Below are 22500 nucleotides of genomic sequence, written 5' to 3'. Positions count from 1 at the left end.
CTTTTCTTCCTACTGACTCGACGTTTTTTAATCATCCCCTCGTCAGTGTCCATGCCCTATCTTTCGTTATCTGGAGTAGATTCTACTCCGCCCCTTACAAGTAAGATGTTTCCATTCCCGAAATTCTCCCTTCCGCCAGGCGCTCTCTGGGCCCATAACAAGGGCCCACAGCCATCACCTTGAACCACGTCCTCAGTCTGGTGTTCATGCAGCCCCTCTGGTTCCCAAGGTTCTTCTTGTGTATGAGGCCAACTGAAGCTTTAAGAACACCACAGTTTCGTCTCAGGAGGGGATGAATATAAAGGATAAGGAGCGGCTGTAGGTTGTTCAGATGAACCCAGGGACCCATGCTTTTTAGTTTTCTGTATATGATAACTACTGAGAAGACTTGGTCTGTCTGTCCGCACTTTTTCTGTCCGCCCTCAGATCTTGAACACTCCTGAGGTTAGAAGGCTGCAAATTGGTATGTTGATCACCTACCCTCCAATAATCAAACTCTCTAAATCGCAGCCGTGTAGCCTGTATAGTTTTGATCTTATTTAAGGTTAAAGTTTGCCATAATCGTGCGTCTGGCAACAATATAGGACAGGCCACCATCGGGCCGTGGTTTAAGTTCATAGGCTGCGGCTCGTACAGCATTATACTGAGACCACCGAAAGATAGAAACTTCGGCGCATTTATTTCTTGTTTTCTTTCTTTTTATTATTATTATTATTATTATTATTATTATTATTATTATTATTATTATTATTATTATTATTCGCAGGATTCCCGGTATTCTGGACATCGCTTTGCCATCGGGTTTCCCTAGTAGATTTTTTCTCTTTGTCTGAGAAGCATTCGTACCCTGTTACTGTCATCTGTAGGATTTGCCGGACCATTTTCTTTTTACTTTGAGGGTGGTGGGGGTTGAGGATTAGTTCTGGGCTGGTGGGAAGAAGAATATTTAAGACTAAGCAATAAGAGTTAAATACTAAAGAGACTGTTTTTCATATTTTGTTAGTTTTCGTTGTTAACTTTTATTAAATTTTAGAAATGTTTACGCTTTTGTTTATGCAATTTATTGCCTTTGTAATCGGAAGGCAAATTCTCTCATTTTTCCTCTCTAATTGCCTGTCAATTCCTGATTTGCGCTTGAGCCCAGCTGAAGCAGTCAGCATCCAAGTTCGAATCTCCTTATATTGGGTAAAATGATTTTCGGAAAACCGGTTCTTGCACCAGGCGCGGTGGGACAAGAAGGAGGTGCGATTCCGAAACGTTAGAAGAACTTTGTGTTCGTTTTTGTCTGCCGAATGCTCGCTTTCCTTTCCCTCGTTCAAGTTTGATCGTGACTGGATTTGTTCTTTAAATGATATCTCCTTTGTTTGTTTGTCCGTCTCTGATCTCTATGTAGACGCAGCTACCAGATCCATCCAGGTCCACTTCATGTTTGAAGCAAAGCGAAGGTTTGGGAAAACTAGGTTTTTAGGCGGTGGTGTATGAAAGGGGACAGTTGAGGGGAGTAGGAAAGGAAGGAAGGGAGACGACGGGACCTTGAAACTAACGTCTTCCTATGGTATTTTCATGTTATTGGTGTTTGAACTATTTTCATCTTCCCCCATCTTCCATGCTTGATCTTAGCGCGGCGGCTTTTATGTGAAGGATGAAGCATCTGTATTCCTGTATGCCTTTCCTTCTCTCTCTCTCTCTCTCTCTCTCTCTCTCTCTCTGTAATTCGTACGTGCATACCATTGCTCTCTTTCTCTTTCTACTTAGATTTTCAAAAGGCCTTTGACAAAGTTCCACACAAGAAACTAATGACAAAAGTTAGAGCTTTAGGAATTGTAGGAGAAATAGGAGACTGGATTGAAGACTGGTTAACTTATAGAAAACAGAGAGTCGTAAAAAATAGTGAAGAATCAGAATGGGAAGATGTAACATGCGGAGTTCCTCAGGGTTCTGTCCTTGGCCCTCTCTTGTTTTTTATTTACATTGATGACACTGATGTAGGCTTAACTAGCAGGATAGCCAAATTTGCAGATGACACCAAACTAGGTGTAAATGCAGCAGACCCAGATGCAGTGGAAAGTTTAGGAAATGATGTAAAGAAAATAGGAGTGTGGTAAAAAAAATGGCAAATACCTTTTAACTTGGATAAGTGTAAAGATATACAAATAGGAACAAACAACCCTCATGTCAGCTACATGCTGTTTGGGAATGATATAAATAGTGTAGAAGAAGAGGAGGACCTGGGAGTTATTACCGAGGATTTAAAATCACAAAACAGTGCAAAAAACCTGAAAAGCTGAAAAGAAGGCACAGAAACTAGTGGGATACATAAAGAGGCAGTTCAAATACAGAAACAAGGAAACTGTGCTGCAGCTCTACACATCAATAGTTAGGCCTCATCTTGATTGTGCAGTACAGCTTTGTTCACCAACACTATGAAAGGAAATAAATAGATTAGAAGGGGTACAAGCAAGAGCCACAAAGCTAATTCCATCCATTAGGCAAACATGTATGGCTTAGAAACAGGACGATTGCGAGGACAATTAATAGAAACATTTAAAATACTGTAAGACGTAACAAAAATAGACAGTAACCAATTTACGTTGAACGAAAACTAGACAAGAAATAATGGATGGAAACTAGAAATGAAGAGATACAACATATCCCATTGTGGGAACTTCTTTACATACAAGATATGTGACACATGGAATAAACTGTCACCAGAAGTTGTAAACAGCAACAGTGTGGAAGAGTTTGTAAGAAAGCTAGACAAAATCATTAGGACACTGTGAATAAACAGTAAAACCTGCTCCTACAAATAAGTGAGCACACTATGGCGTATGGTTAAATTGGTTTTGTTTTAGTACAATATATGTGTAATAGAAATTCATTTAGTTTGTATAAGAGATTGTACAAAATCTACTGTACTTAATTTTGTAATTTGGACCAAATACTCTTTTGTAAAATTCATATTATTTTGTATTGAGACATTCTAATCCATGTAACTCCTTGCAACTCTGTGTGTGTGTGTGTGTGTGTGTGTGTGTGTGTGTGTGTGATTCGCACGTGCATACCATTGCTGCCTCCAACCGGGTCACCATGTTTCAGACAAATTGCAGGTTTTGGTCCACTTTTCTCTATTTTGTGATAGGGGTAGGGTTGGGAGGACGCATGGAGATGTAAGATTGGGGGAATAAGCAGTCACTGCAGAATTTTATTTTTGCGTCTCCTTCATATATAGTGTTTCTTGCAGTTTGAGCGGATATTTCCCTTTTCCTTCTCTTTCATGCCTATTTACCTAATAGCTCCTAGCGCTTCAGTGGCGTGATCGGTATGGTCTTGACCTGCCACCTCGGTGGCCGCGAGTTCGATTCTCGGGCATTCCATTGAGGTGTGAGAGACGTGTATTTCTGGTGTAAGAAGTTCACTCGACGTGGTTCGGAAGTCACATAAAGCCGTTGGTCCCGTTGCTGAACAACCACTGGTTCCATGCAACGTAAAAACACCATGCAAACAAACCTGATAGCTCCAATTTAAAGCTTTTTTCTCTCTCTCTCTCTCGTCTAACAAAAGGGAGACCGTATAATAGTGTGGCAGCGATAAAAGGTATCCTGGCGACGAACTATGGAAAACTGTCAATGGGTAATCGGATGCGGCGACTGTGTGAGTACTCAACCACTCCCTGTTTTTCCCTTTTCAACTGGTCACATTAGAAAGAATACTGAATTAAAAGCACAGATAGAAATAAACCAAGACACAAACAGAGATGACTCAAGAAAAGTTAAAATTAAAGCACACATGTGCGGAATGTAGTGTTAACAAGTGGTGCGTAGACTACAAAAAGGCATGCGCATCAAAGGTAGGCAGTGTCAGTAACTGTCTCTCCATTCAACAAGAACAGGAGATAGCTAAACTGAGGAGGGAAGTAGAAGAATTAGCAAAGGAAGTAAAGGAATTGAAATATTAAAAAGGATAAACTCGAAAGCACGAGAAGAGTAGACAGATGGTAAAGGAAGTTGGAGATCTACGAAGTTACAAACCTTAAAAGAGAGAAACTGTAATCGAACAACGGCAGTGGAAAACGGAGAGAGTGTAGTGGAGATTAGAAAACAATTGCTTAAGACCAGAACCAGAAATGAAACAGAAACAAACACTAGATTACAAATCAAGAAGATTACAAGGATAAAAATGATGAATTCAAGAGAGCTGTTGGTAGAGGAGTGATAGCAGCCAGAAAGCATTTGTACCCCAAAAGGAATCAACACAACGAATAGATTTGCTGTGCTCTCAGAAACATAAGAGGAAACAATCTTAATTGGAGACTCGATAGTAAAAGATCAGTGGTTAAATTTTGTTGCCAAAAATAGGTGCAGGAGCTAAGAAGATAACCGAGGCAGTGAAAAAAGCAAGGTAAAATAATAGAATAAGTGCAATCATAGTGCAGGGAGGAGGAAATGACTTGTTTCTAAAAGATGGAAGAACTGACCAGACAGGTCTTTTGGCCAACCAGACTAATGTTGTAGAGAACGTCCGTGAGAAAACTTCTGCCTAGAACCAATGTAAACCAATACTCTCTTAGCAAGGCAATTAGAATCAATGACAGACTGAAGCTAATATGCCAAGAAAAAGATGTTAAGTTTGTAAACTTTTGGGACAGGTTTATAGGGAATATAAAACTATATAAAAGAGATGGAACTCACCTGAATTTGGAAGGAGCAAAACTAATAAGAAACCTTCTTAACGAAAACCTCTTGAAACACCTCAGTGAACTGAACATTGGAGGTAAGAAGTCGGAAAGTTCCCAGAATCTGGTTAATAATAGCAGTGCAGGAAACAGTGACAGTAAGGAAAACTAATAGAGCCACCGAGGACCAAAGAGAAGATAGAAAAGTCCCTTAGAGTGGCGCAGTTTAATGCACAATTTATTCGGAACAAAGTAGATCTCTTCAAAGCATTGGTAACAAGCGAAGAATTAGACATAATAGGTATCACAGAAACATGGATACAAGAGGCAACAAGAGACTTCGCAGGAGAGTACCAGATAGCTGGATATAAATTCTTCAAAAAAGATAGACACAATATAAAAGGTGGAGGCGTTATGTTATATGTCAGGGACCACCACAGTCCAATAAAGTGTAAGATTACAACCATGCAAGAAGTGATTGGCATCAATATAAACAGACTAGGGAAGAAGATACCCGTAATTCTAGTAGTGTACAGATCTCCCCACAAACCACAAATGTCCGAGGAGCTGTATGCACTACTAGGACAAGAGATAAAGCGGTATACTGGGACACGATGACCTCCGCATCAAACGTAGAAGGAAAGAGACTTTAGATTTTGTAGAAAATTAATTCTTCCACTAATGGGTTGACAAACCTACTAGAGGAAACAACATACTAGACATCGTCTTATCAACAGAAGATAACCTAATGTCTGACCTTTCAGTAGGTGCAAAACTAGGCAAAAGCGGTCATAAACTTATTTCATTTCAAATTAATATTCAACATAAAAAAGAAAATGTATTAATGAGACTAGACTACCGTCGACAAGACTTATAAAAACTAAAGGAGTACGTTAAAAATTTTCAAGAGTACGACGAGAACTCGCATAGACAAGTACTGGGAGGCCTTTCTAGAGGAATACACAGAAAAACGCTCAAGATATATACCATTAAGGCAAATACTAACAAATGGCAACCCTCAGCCTAAGTGGTTTAACATAAAAATTAAAAATAAAATTAGGGAAAGAGACAGATTACACAAATCAATAAACCCACACCCAACACCAGAAAAAACAAGCAGGCATAAAGAACTCTGTAGAATGGTGGACAAATGAGTAAGAAATGCAAGGATAAATGAGGATAAGAGAGTTGCATCAATCTGTAAAGAAAACCCAAAAGAATTCTTAGTGCAGGTTAACAGTAGGAAACCAAAAAAGAATAGCATAGGTCCCCTAAGGGACAATAGAGGCAACCTGATGAACTAAGACTTGGAAAAAGCAGAGTTATTGAATAAGTTTTGTACTATTGTTTTCACAATTGAAGACACTACCTCAATACCGTAACCTGTTACTAAATATGAAAGGGCAGAACAGTTGGACAAAATAATATTCACAGAAGAGGACCTTTAAAAACACTATAGACAGAACTAAACAAGTTCAAATATGGCCCGGATGGGATTCATCCAAGAGAAATTAGAGAACTAAAAGAGGAGATAGTTCTTACCTATATAAACTCTACAGAAAAAGTGCAGAACAAAGAAAGGCACCAATGTGCCCCCAGTTTACAAAAAAAAGTCCAAGAGAAGAGCCGGAAAATTATAGACCAATCTGTCTAACGTCCGTTGTTTGTAAGATTTTTTAGTCCATAATTGCAGATCAAATTGTGGATCACATAGAAACAACTTGTTAAACAGCCAACACGATTTCAGAAAAAACAGATGCTGCTTATCAAACATCTTGGGTTTTTTTTATAACGTGCTTGGTATTTACGACAGTAGTAGAGCAATACATATATTCTACTTAGATTTCCAAAAGCCCTTTGACAAAGTTCCACACAAGGAACTAATGACAAAAGTTAGAGCTTTAGGTATCGTAGGAGAAATATCAAACTGAATTGAAGACTGACTAGCTTATAGAAAACAGAGAGTCCTAATAAATGGTAAAGAATCAGAATCGGCAGATGTAAAAAAACGGAGTTCCTCAGGGTTCTGTTCTAGCACCTTTCTTGTTTTTGACTTACATTAATGACATTCATGTAGGCTTAACTAGCAGGAAAGTCAAATTTGCAGATGACACCAAACTAGGTCTAAATGCAGTAGACCCAGAAACTCGAAAGTTTAAGAAATGATCTAATGAAAATAGGAGAGTGGTCAAAAAGTTGGCAAATGCCTTTTAACTTGGATAAGTGTAAAGTCTTACAAATAGGAACAAACAACCCTCATGCCAATGACATGCTGCTTGGGAATGACATAAAGGGTGTAGAACAAGACGAGGACCTTGAAGTCATTATTACCAAGGACTTAAAATCCACAAAGCAATGCATAAAAACTGAAAAGAAGGCACAGAAATTAGTGGGATACATAAAGAGGTAGTTCAAATACAGAAACAAGGAAACGATGCTGCAGCTCTACACATCAATAGTTAGACGTCATCTTGAATATGCAGTACAGTTTTGGTCACCAACACTATAAAAGGACATAAATAGATTGGAAGGGGTACAAGCAAGAGCCACAAAGTTAATTCCATCCATCAGGCAAATAGGTTACCAAAGACGACTAGACAGTCTGAACATGTATGGCTTAGAAACACGACGATTGCGAGGACAATTAATAGAAACATTTAAAATACTGCAAGACGTAACAAAAATAGACAGTAACCTATTTACGTTGAACGAAAACCAGACAAGAAATAATGGATGGAAACTAGAACTGAAGATATACAACACATCCCATTGTAGGAACTTCTTTACATACAAGATATGTGACACATGGAATAAACTGTCACCAGAAGTTACACATGGAATAAACTGTCACCAGAAGTTGTAAACAGCAACAGTGTGGAAGAGTTTGTAAGAAAGCTAGACAAAATCATCAGGACACTGTGAATAAACAGTAAAACCTGCTCCTACGGATAAGTGAGCACACTATGTCTCCTTGGATGGGCTAACAAGTCTTTGAGAACTCTCTCAGTCTGTTTTATTCTCCAAATGCGCTGCGAGGCAGTGAGTTATACTGATATTTCTTCCTTCATCACGAAGCATATAAGAGCCGAAGTGTTTCTCGTATTTTTATCTCCTTATCTACCTTTCTCTTTCGTGTAAGCCTCACTATTTGTAATGCTAATAATAGGTGATCCTTCTTGCACTAAAAGTCTTAGCATTTTATTTTTTCCCAAGGATAATGAATATAAAAACGAGTAAAAGATTCAAAGAGAAAAATGTTAACAGAACTCCATCCCTGGGAGAGCTGAGGCAGAGCTTTTGTTATTTTTTTATTTTTTATTCTTTTTGAGACGCGTATCATTTTTATTACTCTCAAAATACATCACTCGAACTGTTCCAACAGTTTTTTGACACTCGCGTAAATTTTATTCTCTTCTTCTTTTATTTGACTTTTCCAAAGCAACCGAGAGAAAAAGATATACTCACAAAGTACGTTGACAGTGAGTGCTGTTGTCGAAGGCTCTGTGATGTTATTGTTGAGTGCCTGGCAAGAGAGGGTGGCCCCTTGCAGGCTGCGAGTTGCCACAACACTGATTCTGGTGTCGACACTTCCGTCTCTGATGCTCTCATACTGAAAGTCATGAGAAAATACTAATTATGGGGTGCTATTATATATCCTGCGGAGTCCATAAAAGTAAATTTCGCCGACAAGATAAGTGCATATCTATGAAAGTAAAAATCAAACAACATAAGTTATGAAATAAAGGCGAAAAAAGTCTGGAATACGACTGGAAAGGAACGGAGGAACGGAAGTCGAGAACAGTACAGAAATGTATTGGATATTATTGCATTTCGAAAGTTATATGATAATAAGGGACAGATAATAAAAAAGATTGCTGAAATATAAGCTAGCACCTAATGTAGCACAGTATATTTTAGTTCACAAATTAGGTTCCGCCTCTGAGAAAACCTAAAACGATAGTAAATAAGATATTTATAGAAAAACATTCAAAGTTTATAAAATTTTTTACGGGCATGCATGTAAGAAAAAATAATTAAGGTTTAATCACATGATGGTAATTTTAGTGCTATTCATAGTTTAACAATAAATTCTTATGCAGTGTGATGCCAGAAAAAAATGGTTTCATATGATTGTACATTTGAAGCAGTTATAGAAGATGATAAAATCTTGCGCACCGTAATTCCGAGCAATTCTGATCCTATGATGATAAATTAGATGTTTATAGATAAATTCATGAAATCTTATGCACCGCAATTCCGCGAAATTACGTATTTTACAAGGTATTCATTACTGGATCTGAAGAAAAACTAAATTATGGTAATCTTGTAAGGAAAGGTATAATCCCTAAAGTTGCAAGATCTCGATGTTTAAAAAAAAATACCAAAACATATTCATTGACGGTTTGAGATCATATCCGAGGCATGAAAAGAGGGAGGTAATGATATAGAATATCAGTATTTGACTTCAAACGGTTATTGTTTGTAAAGAACATATCATAGGGAGATCAAGGCGAGGAAGGCAGATACAGGAGCTCAGATACTGCTCATTTCTTCGATAAGATTGGCCCATGTCATGACATGTTACTAATACTATATATGATATATATATATATATATATATATATATATATATATGTGTGTGTGTGTGTGTGTGTGTGTTGGGTGTGTGTGTGTGTGTGCGTGTGTGTATGTGTGTGTGGTGAGTGTGTGAGAGAGAGAGAGAGAGAGGTATCATAAATTCAGGCCTGAAATGCGAGATATCGTTCTGGCATCCATAAAGCATGAGGATTTTGCCGGAATGTTTACGTGAAGTGACACTGTCAAAAGACGAAAGCTTTGGAAAACGTGTGTGAGATTAAACTTGAATTATGCCAGTCATGATTTAGATTTCACATCGCTCATGGAATTCCACTCCCCGTATGATTCGATATGGCTTACTCAGCATGCTTTAACACTACTGTTACATTTCTGGTAATGTTCGAAGCTCGTCATTTTTCTCGTTAGACTAATATTTCAGGCGCTGGCGTTTTGGCAGTAGCTACGATGTGTCATGGGTCGCAGTAGTAGTTTGAGTTATTTACATACTACAGCTACTCACATTCAAAACATTTGCCTATAGTTTATGTTCACTTGTATAAAAAAAAAGCATACTTGAAATTGCCCGGATAATGTCAGTCGATTTTTCTCTCCTCTTTTGTGGGGGTTTGGGCGGGCAGTTATGTAATAAGATACTGACATGTGAGAATTTTACTTATTCAAGATCTCTTTACATAGTAGCAGTCGTATTTCAAACTAGTTTCAGGTTAAATTCGCAATTGCATTTCAAAGCAATTTCGTGTTTAAGTTCCAATTTCTCAAATTATAATTGACATGTAACATGAAGAAAGAACACGCCACGTTGCTGTATATATTTGGACCATAAGTTTTTCCTCAAGAATTAATTATCGGTCTTCTCGTTTCTTTCCTTTTTTTATGAAATCTTCGTCTCTTCTTTGATTACCCCGTTCTTTCCTTGAATCTTCGTCACTGTCTGTTCTGTAATTTCCTATTCGTTTGGTATTTTTTACATAATTATCTACTTCACTTATCACTTTTGCTATTTGACTGGTATCTTAGCCAATTATATCTCTTTCCGTCTTTTAATATATATTTTGAGTCTTCAATTTTACCGTCCTTTCTTATATATCTCTCGCTTTTCTTCAGTAAAATTGTTCCGTCGACCATTATCCTGCCATTTTTTATTTTCCTTCGCTGGACCCTCTGTTCGATTTATGCCGTTTGTATTTTTTAGTTCTTTGTTGTACCTTCTTTGTATTTCCCGTGGTTTCTTCGGTCCCGTCTTATTTCTTAATCCTTATCTTAATTTCTCTATCATTTCTTTCATTTAAATTATTTTTCGTTGTTGTCTATTTACTTTCTGCTTGCCTTAATTTCACTTTCCTTTCCTTGATTCCGCTGTAGGTACTTATGCGCAATTCACTGTTTCTACCCTCATTTATTTGATGATTCTTGAATGCCTCTTTTTTTTTTTTCTACCCTCCATTACCACTGTCCAATCTTTTTTGCCATTGTCCTAATCACTTTGCTTCTTCTTTTTCTTATTTCCCTGTAGTTCCTTTTATCTGCGTGCCCTCCATTCCTTGCAGTGTCATGGCGGAGCCTCGCTTTGTGTTGTGCTTCATCCCAAACCTCGTAGGTTTCATCCTTGGCCAAAGGGGCTTTGTCTCTAACGATTCTATTGTAACAACTTCGTACCTCCATCACGTCTGCCTCCCTTCGACCTCCCCGTTGATGAATGGCCGGATGGCGTGGGGAAATCGTACAAGATAATCCGGAGTATATTTTGAAAAGATCTAATCCTTGAATAGATGTAATCCCCTGTGTAACATTTACGACGGGTTTTCTTGCTCAATCACCAGTTCGCTGGAAAAGAGTTAATAAGCTTACTGCTTTCGTGCGATAAAATGAGAGTTTTACAAGGAATTTTTTTTTTTTTTTGCTTTTTTGGAAGAGTAGGCTAAGGGTTTGTTACTTTAGTTTCAGTACGTTTTAGGGTACAATAATTAACAATATATTAGGAAAACACACATTCATGCAAATGTCGTTCAAATAAATTTGCAATATGAACCTTCAAATTTAGCAGATGTTTACGAATTATATTCTTCATTTCATCCCTTTCAGTTTGTGTATATATTTATTAATATACTCCAGTCTGTCTATATACCTATCTATATACTTGTAAGCTTTATTCTTTCTTGTTTTATCACGGTACCGAAGTCAAGAAAGTGGAAGTCCCTCAAATATTTCAATTTCTTGTTCTGGACGTTAGACTGCTGCTTGTGGGATGAAGTGTTATTGAGTCCGAGGAAACTGAACCAGAAGGAGAGTTCCAAAGTTTGGTCGTGGAAGCAAAGAACCTGAACTACGCAGGACGGGGAGACTGATATACGAAGAGTAAAAGTTGGAAGGTGTGGTCTGACGGGTGTTCTGACGTCACCTGAATGGAGGAGGTACTCACTCCTTCAACTCCACGCAACAGTGGCGAAAATATTGTGCTGAAGACACAGAAGAGACTTATAGCTGAAAGTGAGAGAGAGAGAGAGAGAGAGAGAGAGAGAGAGAGAGAGAGAGAGGGTCATTAAGCATGCTAATGAACTTTGATTCAGTTTTATGAAAGAGGGAAATGAGAAAATGAAGCCCTTCAAATGTGAGAGCGATGAGGCCAAAATAAGGGCTCAACACCTGTGGTATTGACAAGAACTGGCTAAATTGAAAGAAAACTTCTATTTAAGTGCTGAACTGGATAATCGCTTACTGAAAAGGTCAGGTATCCAGAACACCCAGCATATTAATAGAAAAGGTTTTGGAAATATGCTACTGGAATAAAGGACAGATATGTGAATAATAACCTTTTCTTTTGCCTAATTAAATTACAACGATGGCAAGGCAACTCTAGATTGAGTGCAACAACATGAGATGGCAAGGAAATATGGAGAGGTATCTTATTAGCAAAAGCATTAACATAATAGATGGACTCAAGAATTTATAGTTATTGATAAAGAGGAAGAGAAGAGTAAGAATTGGGTCCTTGATAACACCAGTCTAGAGAAGAGAAACTACACAGACGTTGTGCTGTCAGCAGCAATAACAGGCACCTGACACACCGAAAGTTAGAGAGAAGTGAATATAGGAAAGATAAAGTAGAGGCTTTTGCTGAACTATGCAAAACACCCTATATTTATGAAAAGCGACATGAAGAGATACTCCGAAGTCGGCCCCTCAACACCCCCCCCCCCCCCCCCCCCCCCCCCCCCACTCCTCCCCCCCCCCCCCCCCCCCCCCCCCCCATCTTCCTAGAGAAGATCCTAGCACATCAGTAAGTTAGAAAAGTTAATGACTGAATTAAGCCGTAGTGGTGATCCCAAAGAATACAGATGGATTTAAGATGCACGTGTGTATAGTAAGTGCAAACTCTTGTTTTTCTCGACATTTGATCTTCTAGTTCCTACTTAGTATTTTATGAATGTTGTAATCGGTCTCACTTATGTTTTTTCCATTGTCATTTTTACTGATTTCTCCGCCCAGTCACGTTGCAAAACATGGCGAGCTTGATTACATTCGTGTGACTCCATTATCTTTTTTTTCCTTCGTCTCTATCTCCTCCTCCCCCCAATCCAGGACGATGCATAAACTGTAAAAGTTTTGATTCAATTCCAAGGTTGCAGATGCAAGTTGCATGACGCCAGGAGACTCCGAGATCCTCACTAATGCAACGTTCTGTTCAACAGGAGCTCCAGGGAAAATGGAACACGGTGGGGAGCAGAAAGAAATAAAAAGAATGGAGTTCACAGAATTTCTTTGGCTCTTTTCTTACACTTGGATGGCATTCTGTCTGACTCAGTTTCTTCCTCGTTCTTTTTTGTTTGTGTTTCTATGTTGCTCCAAGGTCTTTAGATCTACATAGTTAGCTTCTTTGAAATTACGTATATTTCCCTCGATTGATGGAACAGTTAATGAAATTTCTAAAAGAATATATACATACACACACACACACACACACACATATATACACACACACCACACTACACACACACACACACACACATATATATATATATATATATATATATATATGTATGTATATTTTCAGTATATATGTAATGTGCGATTACATATATATATATATATATATATATATATATATATATATATATATATATATATATATATATATATATATATATATATATAAATGCACAGGAGCAGAGCAGGAACGAACATGACGAAGTATTACGATTTATTCCGACGCGTTTCGCATTCGGCAGAATGCATCCTCAAGGTCTGTACAATAAAATAAAGACCAATATAAATGATATGAATTTGCAAGATGTCTAGAACTAATTTACAAAATAGTTAAAATGAAAACCCAAACTTCACATGTAGGTAAAAGTACACTAAAAATTTATAAAACAACACGAAAAGTTAAAAGCACGCGATGTTTGTTCCTGCTCCTGCTCCCTGTGCATTTATCACTTCGGTTTACTTGCCTGCTTTCTCCGTTCACACACACACACACACACACATATATATATATATATATATATATATATATATATATATACATATACATATATATATACATACATATATATATATATATATACATATATATATATACATATATATATATATATATATATATATATATATATATATATAAGGCATGGTCGTAGTTACTGTTGATGTGACCATGTCTTGGTATAAGATGAAAGTATTCATCATCTCCAGTATTCCACTTTTCATTCGGGCTGTAACTTTGTTCGTATAATCATCACGTTTTTATCTTTTTCTTGATTTAAAATCGATACACACACACACACACACACACACACACACACATATATATATATATATATATATATATGTATGTACGTATGTATATATACATACATAAATATATAAAAGACCTCTATGCCCTGACGGAATGGCCTCAACTAGCAGATGTGAAGGCCTCGAACGCGCTGTGTTGGATTAAAAAGAATACCTAGAAATTGTTATCAGCGTTATTTTTATGCTGTTCGTTTCAATGAATAAATATCCAGGGATATTTATTCTATTTCATATGAACGCATTTAGTACCGAGCATTTCAAGTTTCCTAAAGCTCCTCCAATATCACATCAAGATTTAAATTCATAACCATTTCATAACTTGTCTTCTCTTATTCTCTTAATATAACAGTACTACCTCATAAATATGCTCCACCCTTTGAAGTGAGCTCTTATATTTATTATTATATTCTCTTGCCGTATTTGTGCATTTCTTGTCTTTCCTTAGCACCTTTTTCTAAGAACACTATAACGGATAGTCTTTTTGGTAACTTTCACCTTTTCCCGTCAAAGATTTGTTTTAACTATGTTTTAATTTCATAAAAGAAAACGTTCGACAGACGTTCTCAGTATTTTTTTTCTTTTGATTGTTAAAACGTAATTCCTTATTTCTGGCAAAGCTGTAGCTGCATAATTACCTCACATACTTTATTGCTCCTGTCTCTGTTTGACCATCAAGCATGACATTTGCTCGCAAATTTACTGCTTCTCGCACCATCCATAATGATATTCGTCGTTCCGCAGCCCGGAACTTCACCTACCTGTATCACCTTATTCATAAGTCCAATTGCAGTTTCTTTTTTGTTTACATTGCATCCACACATACGCACAAAATATGCTATATACTTTACGCACACATATATATTATATATAGTATATATATATATATATAATATATATATATATATATATATAAATGTATATACTATATATATAATATATATATATATATATATATATTATATAATATATATATATATATAAAATATATATATATATAGATATTATATAGATGTATTAAATAGATAGGGATAGATAGATATAGATAGTATAGATAAGAATTAGCTAGACTAGATAGATAGGTGTCAGTACCTGTATGTGTATGTCTGTGTATTTATGCGTGGATTATGACACGAAGGAATATATCACAACCCTTATTAAAGACTTTTTTTAACAGGCAACCAGCCACTTCTTAAAAATCATTAAACAAATTTACTTTTACCACAATGCTGCAAATTCCTAGTGACAAGCAACTCAAGTTGCCTGACAGTTTCTTCTATTCCTTTATCCGCACAGGGCTTCCTCCTCCAACACTCTTCTGTTATTTATCTTTCAGTATTAATATTTTTTCTCATTTTTATATGTGTGATTTTTAGTAGCTATCTCAGCAAAAAAAAGTAAAATAAAACAAATTACAATAAAATCAAATCTTCTTGAAAATTCTTCCAGACCGTCTAGTTTCTTAACATGCACCGCATCTAAGAAATCTACTAAATTTTAGCGTCAATGACATACCCGTTTGCTCCCGAGTATAAAATTTTATAACTGACTTTCAATCGTACTAAAATTTTATGACTGACTTTCAATCGTACTAAACATTTATATTACCATTTTAGAACCTACATTGAATTTACATTTATATACAGATATATATATATAATATATATATATATATATATATATATATATATATATATATATACACACTCCCTTTCTAATCGATTTGGCTCGGCAAAGTTCGCATACTTTTCAAATAGTCGGCGACGGCGTAAGGATGCATTCTATTAAGACGGCACCTACCACTCCTGCTTGCAACTTTTATTCTACGATCCATTTGGCCGGTAAACTTTCTGCATTGACTTTCCTTCACAACACCTTATTTCCCCCTTGAACCTCTCTCTCACATTCCGACGGAGCATTTCGTATTCTCTTTTCATTTCAACATCACTTCCTCCTAAACTTTTATATAGGTTTCTCTCACATTTCCTTACGTCTGAAGCACAAACAAGGAAATTTTTATGTACATACATACACACGTACACGCATTCACATATACATTTATAGCTATATTTAATAATGTTGGAATATGTTATATTATAATATATATATATATATATATATATATATATATATGTTATAGATATATCTATCTATCTGTCTATGTATCTGATATGTATGTATGTATGATGTATTTATTTTTATATATATATATATATATATATATATATTATATATATATATATATATATATATATATATATATATATATATATATATAATATATTATATAGAGCTCACGGCGGCTGGTCTATTTATGTATTTATGGACGTTACGGGTGGTAGCTCACATTCAAACTGCATGTTACGACACATAATATCGTACTCGGTATATACTACTGGAGTACCCCGAAATATGTAGTTATTGTGAGTCTGAAAAAAAAAGGCCATTTAAATTCGGGTGTTATATAAAAGTTTTCCCAGGGTTCTGTGAAGAAATCAACTGTGAATAAGAAAGCGTATAGCAAAGAAAAACTATTGTATAAAGAAAACAATAATGAAGATTAAGTCTTAGTAAAACAGAAAAACGAAAATGCAGTAAATAGAATCTAAATAAATGAAAATGGCCTTTTTCCTAACGGTAACAGACAACAAAAATTGAAAGCTACCTAACATTGAATATTTAAGCCACATGTGTTGAATTTGCGCTGATTAAGTATCCGGCACGTAAATCGCTGCTTTGGTCGACATTTACGCATAAAGTACATTTTAGTACATTAATACTGCAATAAGGATGAGAAGTATTTTTTTGAACATACGAAATTCACACCGAATGTTTCGTAAAAAAGAAGAAGGATATATTCCAAAAATGTAGTGAGACACCACTAGTCCTGAATTTCATTAAGTTTTGCACTCTTCTGCATTTTTGCCCTCATTTTCCAAAACTAAAACTGACTTAAAACTGTCCAGGAGCGAGAATTATGTGTTTGTTCTGGATAATTTTAATTTTCGAGGAACAGCAGCACCTTTCTCTCTCTCTCTCTCTCTCTCTATTGCCTCCACCCCTAACCACCCCCCCCCACCCCACCCCAAGGCGGCGGGGTCAGCGTATGAAAACACCATCCCGGGGACAAAAGCTGTATTCATAGCGCTCACCTCTCTCGACAAAAAGAAGGAAAGAAAGAAGAAGAAAAAAAGTGGGGCGAGGCAAGCAATTAAGTTATCAGCCACGCGCATATTTCGCTAAGCCGAAATTCCATGAATTAAACCAGTTTGAAAAATATACCAAGCAGAGGAAGTATTTTATATGTATATATATATATATATATATATATATATATATATATATATATATGTGTGTGTGTGTGTGTGTGTGTGTATGTGTATGTATCTATATTTATAAGCATGTATAACACACACACACACACACACACAACACCACACACACATACACACACACACACACACACACATATATATATATATATATATATATATATATATATATATATATATATATATGTGTGTGTGTGTGTGTGTGTGTGTGTGTGTGTGTGTTACCTTAGTTTCCATCCAAGTAGTTTTTCCGGTGGCATAGAAGCTTAAGTGACTATCAAGTACTAGTCTCCTCCGCTTGATGCAAAGTTTACGTCCACGTTATCGTCCAGTTTTCGTTCTAGTATCTTACCATCTAATATTCTTCCTAACGATTTCTTCTCAATTCGACTAAATACATGCATATCCAGTATGCTGTTATCAATTTAAATTATTTGATTTCAAAACTGTATACAGACCGCCTATTGTTTAATTCAACTAGTTTCTCCTGCCTTTTCTACAAAAAGCTTGTTCAGTTCTAAGCATTTCATCAATTTCTTTCTCCAGCTTATCGAGAAAGAACATATTAAATATTTTCATCACAGAGGATGTAATTACAAGGCCTTAATGATTATCACAGTTAAATAAGGTCAGTTTCTATTAAGGTTTCAGTATTACTCATGCCATTTCAAAAACTCTAGTTCATTCAGTAGTGCTGTCACGTTTTCGTCAGTTTCTGGTATATCAGTAAAATTATCCCTTTCATATCTTCCATCCTTGAATAAAAAAAATGTTCTGTCCAGTGTTGTCTTTCGTTCCCTGAAGCTGTTACTAACCCATGATTTCTTTTCTTAATTTTTTTTTTATTTTTCCCCTATCGCCCATCAGCATTTCATTATTAATCCTTTGTGCCACCTTAACATCATCGCCAGTCCACTGAATGCATAGCATTGTAGCTTTGTCAGCATCGTTTACTTTTTACAGATTGGCTGATCTACCTTATCACAAAGCATACGCAGTATAGGTTATGGAAAGCTCATCTCATGTTGAAAGAATATTATTGTTTAGGCCAGTCTAGGATACCACTCTAGTAGGCAAGGTTTGGAACGAGTTTTGACAAAATGCAAAGTAGGATGCTTGACGTATAGGGGCTACCCGTTCAAAAATTATTAAAATATATTTCTCCTTCGCTCCTTAGGTTCAAGGTAGATATCTATAAAGATTGTGTGCGTGATCAAAATTACTAGCAAGGAGAAGTTTGCTTCTTCTAGAAGTTTGTTAAGTGAAACAATGTTCAAGATAAAGGATAATACCATTGCTCTGAATAGAGATGAGATAAAACCAGAAGTCTAAAATGCTGAATACAACTACTCTGTGACAGTTTCCTCATTTTGAATATTATATATAACAGATTTTCCTCTATTTGACCCCGGTTATGTATAATACATTATCTTCATGAGTAAAGCATTGTTTGTACATTGGGAGAAGATTTTCCAATACCTTATCTTGAATTGGTAACCATAGTAACATTTCCATTAAATGTTTACTTCATTCCTTTGAATTTTTCAACAAGAACAACCAAGAAAATAGTTCCCAAAAACCATTTAATCCTGAAGCGTCCACTTGCATAGAGATGTAATAGTAATCTTAGTATTTTTACAGTAATTTCGTGAAAAATGAATTCAGCTAGTAACCATTTCCAAGATTGTAGGGTCCATTAACCCTTGAAATCTAGAACTTTTACGTTTTTTCCGAGTTTAATGGCATTTTCAACATCATCCCAAACAGTAATGGAAAAATTCCTTTTAGGAGAACTGCTTGAGCAGCTAACTTGTCTAGCCAGAGTATATATATACACATACACTAGCTAACCAACCCGGCTCCTTGAAAACTCTGAATGTCAAGCGATAAACTCTCTCTCTCTCTCTCTCTCTCTCTCTCTCTCTCTCTCTCTCTCTCTCTCCTAAAAGATATTTGCTTCATTGGCATTGCCCATCATTTTTGACATTTTATATTTCACTGCTTCTCGACAATATTCCTATTGGAGCTGAACTTGGACATGAAGGTCATGGGGAGTGAATCTGTTCTTCCCAGCGATATCAAAAACTATGAATTAGACGTTAATATGCATAATTTTTTACATTTTATTTTTGACCCCTTCTCATCCTCCCTTCCTATCGGGACTGATCTTGGACTTAAAGGGCATCGGGAGAGTCACTATTTATATCGGCAACCTCAAAAGCTATGGATGAGACACTAATATCTGTAGTTTTTGGTTATTTTTATAAGTCCTGGCCTTCCCACCGCCTTCTCACTCCCCTTTCTATCGGGGCTGAAATTGGACGTAAAGGAAATCGGAAGTGACACTGTTCATTTCAACAACCTCAAAAACTATTGATTAGACAATAATATCTGTCAATTTCTGTTATTTTTATGTGTCACCTATTAAAACCCCACTTTCTATTGGGGCTAAACTTGGAATTAAAGGTCATTGGAAGTGTCACTATTTATCTCGGTGACCTTGAAAACTAGGGATTAGTCACTAATATCTGTCATATATGTTTTTTTACCCACCCCTTCTAACCCTTCTTCCCATCGGGACTGAACAAGGAACTAAAAGGCATCAGGAGCATTACTATTCATCTCAGTGACCTTGAAAACTATGGATTGGACACATTATCTGTTGGTTTCGGTTACCTTTGCATGTCACCCCCTTCCCACCCCTTTTCACTTCCCCTATTGGTGCTGAACTTGGACTTGAAGTTCATTGGAGTGTCACTATTCATCTCAGCAACCTTAAGAACTATGGATTAAGCAGTAATATCGGTCGTTTTAAGTTATTTCTATTTCCGCCCCATTTTTATTTTCACCTCTTTTTCCAACCCCCTCACCCACAACCTTCCCCCTCCTTTGGTGCCAGTGATGTCTTACCCCCACAGTATTATGACCCCGATGCTAAGTTATATGTATACCAAGTTTGGTTGAAATTACTCAATGTGTGTAAAAGTGTATGTGGCATACATATATATATATATATATATATATATATATATATATATATATATATTATATATATATATATATATATATATATATATACGTGTGTGTTGTATATATATATATATATATATATATATATATATATATATAAATATATAGTGTGTGTGTGTGTGTGTGTGTGTGTATGTATAACTATATATATATATATATATATATATATATATATATATATATATACTATATATATATATATATATATATATATATATTATATAGTATATATATATATATATATATATATATATATATATATAGACACATTTATATATATACACATCACTGGTTTTCACAATTATATCACATTCAATATGAGCTCGAAAAAAATAATTGGTATAATACTTTCATCTCATTACGTCTTCATTTCTCTCTCTCTCTCTCTCTCTCTCTCTCTCTCTCACCGTGTGTGCGAACGTATTTTTGTGGTTTTGAACGTGTGATTCTCTCAACATGCTCTTGTCTTTTTTCTCTCTATCTGCAGTCTGTACTTGTGTGTTTCTTTCAGTCCTCACTAATTTAATATTTAGATATTGTTTAATTATTGAGATAAAAACATTATGAGATATATATTGAAACGGCTCTCTCTCTCTCTCTCTCCTCTCTCTCTCTCTCTCTCTCTCTCTCTCTCTCTCTCTCTCTCTCTCAATCTTGTCTTCTTGAAAATATCGATCGACAACCAGGTTTACGTATTGTGGAATCTCTCTCTCTCTCTCTCTCTCTCTCTCTCTCTCTCTCTCTCAATCTTGTCTTCTTGAAAATACCGATCGACAACCAGGTTTACGTATTGCGGAATCTCTCTCTCTCTCTCTCTCTCTCTCTCTCTCTCTCTCTCTCTCTCTCTCTCTCTCTCTCTCTCTCTATCGACAGGAGGAAAATACGCCGAATTCAATTTTCATAACTCTCCGCTTTACGTCATAAAGCACGTCCTTCGAGAGCCACAAGGTTAGTTTGTGGTTCCTGTTCCGGCCCGAATGAAAACGAATTATGGCTTCTAAGTTGGATATCCGTACTGGAACCATTATTGAGTTCTGGTATGATTTGAAGTTCACCCTCCTCCCAAACCTTTCCCTTTGGATTTTAAATGCGCCTCATGCTCAGAATACATTGCATAAAGGACTTCTGAATGATCCTCACGCTCAGAAAACATCACTTGTAACGATGATCCCGATGGGATTATATTCGTTTGCATTTTTCACGAGTTAGAAAGATGGTTGTCATTACATTAAAGCTTTTCACGTTTTGTCACCTCCTCTTGTCAGTGTAATCAACTGAATGGAGAGTCATTTTGTTTGCTTTAGTATCAACTTGTCCACGAGGGAGGTTTTAAAAGGCTCCTCAAATAAGAGGTGATGAGATTTCTGAAGTAAGACAAAGACATTCTTTATTAACCGAATTAACAAAGATAGTGGAATATTTATAATAAAAAAGCTGCCAATGGTAGAAGTGTGCGTATTCATTCATTTTTATAAGCATGTTTAAATGCAAGCCAGTCAGCGCGCTAATGGAGATGCATATGTAAGCACAGCATTAATATATCAAGTGATTCATACCTGGTTTAATCTGTGGCCATCCCTCCACCAGGTGAGAGTAGGTGGAGGAGACCCTCCCACCGACCTACAGGTGAGATGAGTGTGGGAGCCTTCTTCCAGAGGCCCTACTGAACCCTCCAGCGTCCGTCCTGTGGCATCCAAAATGATGGGTGGTCCAGGTGGCACTACAAAAGAAGAACAAATCAATTAATAGCGGTTAAATTTGCTTCGTATGTTGTAAATATATAAGTTTTAGATATTGTCTGACACATAACAGCACGCGCACTTGAGCGCATCCTTCCAGTCTTTCTAGGTTTGTGAGTAATGTTTTTGATTGTGCTTGTTTACTGTTTAAAAAACCTCGGACGAGGCTGCTTTTACTCTTCACTGTCATTTTTGACAAATCGTTTATTCCTGTGTCTCTTCTTCTTTCTCGCCTAGTCGTTAAATCCTGCATTTGAAATTTTTTTTTTACCTAACGGCTAAATCCTGCACATATTCTTCTCAAGGAAGGTGGATTACTCCTTCCAACTACAACCCAGCT

The 22500-nt window shown here is 36.3% G+C and overlaps 1 protein-coding gene across 2 annotated transcripts in view; it reads right to left on the bottom strand.

Moving 5' to 3' along the window:
* Positions 1 to 22500, bottom strand: part of LOC135219378 (nephrin-like) — a 330968-nt gene that overhangs the window by 78530 nt on the left and 229938 nt on the right. For both annotated transcript variants that reach the window (XM_064256103.1, XM_064256104.1), the window contains exons 4-5: positions 21978 to 22141; positions 8138 to 8282 (exon numbers count right to left, since the gene is read on the bottom strand). In XM_064256103.1, the coding sequence (XP_064112173.1) occupies positions 8138 to 8282; positions 21978 to 22141 (309 nt within the window). The remainder of the gene's footprint in view (positions 1 to 8137; positions 8283 to 21977; positions 22142 to 22500) is intronic.

The sequence above is a fragment of the Macrobrachium nipponense genome, chromosome 1 (genome assembly GCF_015104395.2).
Source record: "Macrobrachium nipponense isolate FS-2020 chromosome 1, ASM1510439v2, whole genome shotgun sequence".
In the NCBI taxonomy this organism is placed as follows: domain Eukaryota; kingdom Metazoa; phylum Arthropoda; class Malacostraca; order Decapoda; family Palaemonidae; genus Macrobrachium; species Macrobrachium nipponense.
This window is presented reverse-complemented; position numbering and strand designations above follow the sequence as displayed.